Raw genomic sequence first — 6,000 nt, forward strand, 5'->3', positions numbered from 1 at the left:
GGGGTCCGCTCCACAGTTACCAGGGGGGCTTCAGATGGGGTCCGCTCCACGGTTACCAGGGGGGCTTCAGATGGGGCAGAAATGGGATGAAGACTTTGGAGGGTTTCTAGGCTCTGATGTATTTCAGAAAAATAACTGGGACGGTGTAGTGGAGAAAGTGTGTGCCAGACTGTCAAAGATGGAAATGGGTGCTGCCCCAGCTGTCTTATAGGGGAAGGGTCCTGGTAGCTAATAATCTTGCTGCCTCTACCCTGTGGCACAGACTAATGATTTTGCAGCCACCAAGGGGTCTGACACAAGAGCTTCAGAGGAGCCTTGTCAATTTCTTCTGGTCTAGACAACACTGGATTAAAGCTGCAGCCCTGTACCTGCCACTGCACGAGGGTGGGCAAGGCCTGGTGGACATTTCCTCTAGGATCATGGCTTTCCGGCTTCAAGCAGCCCAGAGACTGTTGTACAATGATGGTTCTAGTAGCCCAGAGACTGTTGTACAGTGTTGTATGGTTCTAGCTGGGTCGACACTGCCTACACACTGATGAGGAGAGTGGACTGTTTGGACTTTTTCTCTTAAAGCTGGAGGGGGGTGATTTGTCTGTCCTGAATCCATTTTATGAGTCTGTTATACACGCTTGGAGAGTTTTTGTCATGTCCCGTAAGGCCGGCACGCCACCAGGGATGTGGCTTTTTGAAGAGACTCTTTTTTACAACACTGTCATCCAGTCTCGTACTCGGGGTTCAGCCAGCCTACGTTCATTCCTGTTAGGCGTGGGGTGTACCAAGCTGGGTCATCTGATGCGGAGCAGGAGCAGATCGTTGGAGGAGCTGGGAGAAAGAGCAGGGATCCGATCATCTCGTCTACTGAGGAAGGTTGTCGCTGAGGTCTGTGATTCCTTGCCAGTACTTCACCTGCAGTATGTGACTGACACTTCCAAATCTGATCGGTGGAAGGAGGGTCTGGATTATGTGTTCCCTGCACTGATTGTTAGTGCTGCGATGGGGGCATTTGAGGAGGACGTGGGGATGCTGCTTTCCTTCCATACCCCGGAGCTGGGGGAGTTCAAGGAGGTGGGAAAGAAGGCCATGTACAGAATATGTGTAAAAGTGTCCCATGCCTCTTCCCTGGAAGGGGTGAAATCGACGAGGTGGGCGGGTGTGCTTGGTCCAGGTGCCTCCCCAAAAGGCTGTTGGCGATCATTATACAAACTGCCTATTGATAAGAGGACAGCTGACCTCCAATGGAGGATCATACATGGAGCCATAGCCACCAACACGCATCTGGTACACCTGGACCCTACTGTTGGGGAGGGATGTCCATTCTGTGCTGAGTCTGAAACTCTGGCACATCTGTTTTTACAGTGTCCCAGGTTGGTCGGGATGATTGACCTGATCACTAATTGGTTCTCAGCGTTGGGAGAGGTTTTTTCTTCCCAACTGTATATATTTGGGCCAAAGTACAGGTATAGTCAAAAGGGTGTAGTTGTGTTGCTTAATTTTGTGTTAGGAGAAGCAAAATTTGCGATATGGAAGACCCGAAATAACAGTATTCGGGGGACAGGGGTCTGTGGATGTGGCGGGAATGCTGGGGGGAATGTTGGCAGCGAAACTAAGGCTTGAGTTTGCCTATTATAAACTTGTCAACAATATTGATCTGTTTATGAGTATATGGGGTATTCAGAGGCTGTTGTGTTTAGTTACTGTGGAGGAGGAATTGGAGTTGTGTTTTTAATTGATGTGTAACTATGGTTTTGTATGAGTATTTATTGTGTGGTGGGCTCCCAGACGCCAGACCCAATAAAGATTATTTAAAACTCTCTCTCTCTCTCTCTCTCTCTCTCTCTCTCTCTCTCTCTCTCCCTCTCTCCCTCTCTCCCTCTCTCTCTCCCTCTTTCCCCCCCTCTCTCTCTCTCCCCCCCTTCTCTCTCTCTCTCTCTCTCTCTGTTCTTTGTCATTTCCTGAAGAGTGAGGTGTTATCGATGTCATGAAATAAGCCCCAGAAGACAGATAATGTGGTTGTGAATTTCCACTGTTTTCTGACTCCCGGTGAGCCATAAGGTCTGAGTCCCAGATGGCACCTTATTCCCTATATAGTGCACTGCTTTTGATCAAAACTAGTGCCCTATGCAGAGAATAGGGACCCATCTGGGTCTCAGACAATGTCTGCAGAAGAGGCGAGATCTGCCAATAAGCTAAATAAGAGCCCATGACTCTCGTTTCAGTCCAAATATGAAACAGCTTGTGGACATCACAGACTCAAAGACATAGTCTCTGTCTGAAGTGGAAGCCGGTGTGTGTGTGTGTGTTTGTGTGTGTGTGTGTGTGTGTGTGTGTGTGTGTGTGTGTGTGTGTGTGTGTGTGTGTGTGTGTGTGTGTGTGTGTGTGTGTGTGTGCGTGCGTGCGTGCGTGCGTGTGTGCGTGCGCAAGTGTGCGAGTTTGCATTAGCAAGCGTGAATGTGTGTGTGTGGGCATTTGTGTGTTTGTGATCACCCACTACTCCTTACCTACACAGAAGCGTCCATCCGCCCCCACAGCCAGCCCTGCCAGGCACTCACACTTGAAGGAGCCCTCAGTGTTGACACAGCGGCCGTTCATACACATGCCTGGAGTCTGACACTCATCAATATCTACCAGAAAGAGAGTCAGAGATGGAGAGAGTGAGAGTATGAGAGAGATGGAGAGAGTGAGAGTACGAGAGAGATGGAGAGAGTAAGAGTACAAGAGAGATGGAGAGAGTAAGAGTACAAGAGAGATGGAGAGTACGAGAGAGATGGAGAGAGTAAGAGTACGAGAGAGATGGAGAGAGTAAGAGTACAAGAGAGATGGAGAGTACGAGAGAGATGGAGAGAGTAAGAGTATGAGAGAGATGGAGAGAGTAAGAGTACGAGAGAGATGGAGAGAGTGAGAGTATGAGAGAGATGGAGAGAGTAAGAGTACAAGAGAGATGGAGAGTACGAGAGAGATGGAGAGAGTAAGAGTACAAGAGAGATGGAGAGAGTAAGAGTACAAGAGAGATGGAGAGTACGAGAGAGATGAAGACAGTAAGAGTACGAGAGAGATGGAGAGAATGAGAGTATGAGAGAGATGGAGAGAGTGAGAGTACGAGAGAGATGGAGAGAGTGAGAGTATGAGAGAGATGGAGAGAGTGAGAGTTCGAGAGAGATGGAGAGAGTACAGGGAAATGAACAAAGAGAAATGAAGAGACAGGGAAGGAGAGAGACAGGGAAGGAGAGAGACAGGGAAGGAGAGAGACAGGGAAGGAGAGAGGCAGGGAAGGAGAGAGACAGGGAAGGAGAGAGACAGGGAAGGAGAGAGACAGGGAAGGATAGAGACAGGGAAGGAGAGAGACAGGGAAGGAGAGAGACAGAGAAGGAGAGAGACAGGGAAGGAGAGAGACAGGGAAGGAGAGAGACAGGGAAGGAGAGAGACAGAGAAGGAGAGAGACAGGGAAGGAGAGAGGCAGGGAAGGAGAGAGACAGGGAAGGAGAGAGACAGGGAAGGAGAGAGACAGGGAAGGAGAGAGACAGGGAAGGAGAGAGACAGAGAAGGAGAGAGACAGGGAAGGAGAGAGGCAGGGAAAGAGAGAGACAGGGAAGGAGAGAGGCAGGGAAGGAGAGAGACAGGGAAGGAGAGAGACAGAGAAGGAGAGAGACAGGGAAGGAGAGAGACAGGGAAGGAGAGAGACAGCGAAGGAGAGAGACAGGGAAGGAGAGAGACAGGGAAGGAGAGAGGCAGGGAAGGAGAGAGACAGGGAAGGAGAGAGACAGGGAAGGAGAGAGACAGAGAAGGAGAGAGACAGAGAAGGAGAGAGACAGGGAAGGAGAGAGACAGGGAAGGAGAGAGGCAGGGAAGGAGAGAGACAGGGAAGGAGAGAGACAGGGAAGGAGAGAGACAGGGAAGGAGAGAGGCAGGGAAGGAGAGAGACAGGGAAGGAGAGAGACAGGTAGAAAAACAGACCCAAAGAGAGAAGTTATGTGGTTAAAAAAAAACACATTATAACTAGGCCTCTGGGGAGCGGTAGGTTCAATCTCTTGTCTGCATCCCAAATGGTACCCCATTCCTTTAAACAGTGCACTACTTTTGACCAGAGCCCTATATAGGGTACCATTTGGAATGCACCCTTTGTCTGTTCCTGATCCAGACGCATGGCTAGCAGCTGGTGCTGTAGCATCTCAGTTGGAATTCCAAATGGAACACAGATGAGGTTCTGGAATCTATCGGCATAGCTCTAAAATATGAGCCAATCCTGAACCTGCTCTATATTCCATGTCTGCCTCAGTGATCTCTCTACCTGTGCAGTAGCGCCCACTGGAAGCCAGGGTGAAGCCGGGTTTGCACAGGCACTTGAAGCTACCGTCCTCGTTGATACACATGCCGTTCAGACACATGTTGGTGCCGGCGCACTCGTCATGGTCTGTGGAGGGTAAAAGGTTAAAGGTCAGGGGAGAATCTGTCATCCTGTTGTTAAACTCACCACGCCCAGACCCGTTAGTTGCCAAGCAGAGGGTCTTGGAATGTGACCCCATGGGGAATGGCGTGTAGCATGTAGAATGTGAGTGAGGTTGTGTGTGCATTGGCTTTGTACAGCCACATTCAATGGCGTAAAAACAAGAGCGATGTCGTTGTCGACATCGACATCGATGGACAGCCATGAGCAAACGAGTAGGATGTGGTTGGGAGAGAAACACAGAAACCGTATTAATAGGTATTTTATGTTTATATTAGTCTATAATTAGTGGCTTGTCCTCATAAAGTTAATTCATGGGTTTGACTAGGCTTGAATACTTATAGTACTTAACAAGGTGTCAAATCAAATCTAGGGAACAATTAGCTACAATCTCATGAACATTGGAGTACTGATTTACATGAGTGATTAAGGTAACTGATACTATATTAAAATACTTAATCTGGGCTTGATTGATCTTGACTGGCGCAATGGAACCCATAGAGCAGTAGCAAAAGTGTAAACCCAATCTGGCACTCCAAACAGGCTAAAGCAAACGCGAAAAGAATTTGAAAGATCTTACCGACACAGTTCCTGCCGTCTGGGGTTAGCTGGAAGCCTGCGTTACAGATACACTGGAAGCTTCCATCCATGTTGAGACAGCGGCCGTTCTTACACAGAACCCCGTTGTTCAGGCACTCGTCAATGTCTGGTGAGGAGAGTGGTGATGTATTTGTATCCAAAATAACGCCATTGGTATACTAACCCTGCCCCTAGACAGTTCCCTCTGGCATAGACCGTTCCCTCTGGCATAGACCGTTCCCTCTGGCATAGACCGTTCCCCCAGGCCTAGACAGTTCCCTCTGGCCCTAGACAGTTCCCTCTGCCCCTAGACCGTTCCCTCTGGCCTAGACAGTTCCCTCTGGCCCTAGACAGTTCCCTCTGGCATGGACCGTTCCCTCTGGCCTAGACAGTTCCCTCTGCTCCTAGACAGTTCCCTCTGGCCCTAGACAGTTCCCTCTGGCCCTAGACAGTTCCCTCTGGCATAGACTGTTCCCTCTGGCCTAGACAGTTCCCTCTGCCCCTAGACAGTTCCCTCTGGCCCTAGACAGTTCCCTCTGGCATAGACAGTTCCCAATGGCCCTAGACCGTTCCCTCTGGCCTAGACAGTTCCCAATGGCCCTAGACCATTCCCTCTGGCATAGACAGTTCCCTCTGGCATAGACCGTTCCCTCTGGCCTAGACAGTTCCCAATGGCCATAGATCGTTCCCTCTGGCATAGACCGTTCCCTCTGGCCTAGACAGTTCCCAATGGCCCTACACAGTTCCCTCTGCCCCTAGACAGTTCCCTCTGGCCCTAGACAGTTCCCTCTGGCCCTAGACAGTTACCCCAGGTCTAGACAGTTCCCTTTGGCATAGACATTTCCCTCTGCCCCTAGACAGTTCCCTCTGCCCCTAGACAGTTCCCTCTGCCCCTAGACAGTTCCCTCTGCCCCTAGACAGTTCCCAATGCCCCTAGACAGTTCCCTCTGACCCTAGACAGTTCCCCCTGGCTCTAGACA

General features: G+C 50.1%; 1 protein-coding gene across 1 annotated transcript in view; it reads right to left on the bottom strand.

Moving 5' to 3' along the window:
- Nucleotides 1–5,147, bottom strand: part of LOC139400108 (fibrillin-2-like) — a gene marked incomplete at both ends in the record, with an annotated part of 31,974 nt that extends 26,827 nt beyond the window's left edge. The window contains 3 exons of the mRNA XM_071145141.1: nucleotides 2,499–2,621; nucleotides 4,286–4,408; nucleotides 5,022–5,147. Coding sequence (XP_071001242.1) covers nucleotides 2,499–2,621; nucleotides 4,286–4,408; nucleotides 5,022–5,147 — 372 coding nt within the window. The remainder of the gene's footprint in view (nucleotides 1–2,498; nucleotides 2,622–4,285; nucleotides 4,409–5,021) is intronic.
- Between the last annotated feature and the right edge of the window lie 853 nt (nucleotides 5,148–6,000).

Source organism: Oncorhynchus clarkii, unplaced genomic scaffold, assembly GCF_045791955.1.
Source record: "Oncorhynchus clarkii lewisi isolate Uvic-CL-2024 unplaced genomic scaffold, UVic_Ocla_1.0 unplaced_contig_1243_pilon_pilon, whole genome shotgun sequence".
Lineage (NCBI taxonomy): Eukaryota > Metazoa > Chordata > Actinopteri > Salmoniformes > Salmonidae > Oncorhynchus > Oncorhynchus clarkii.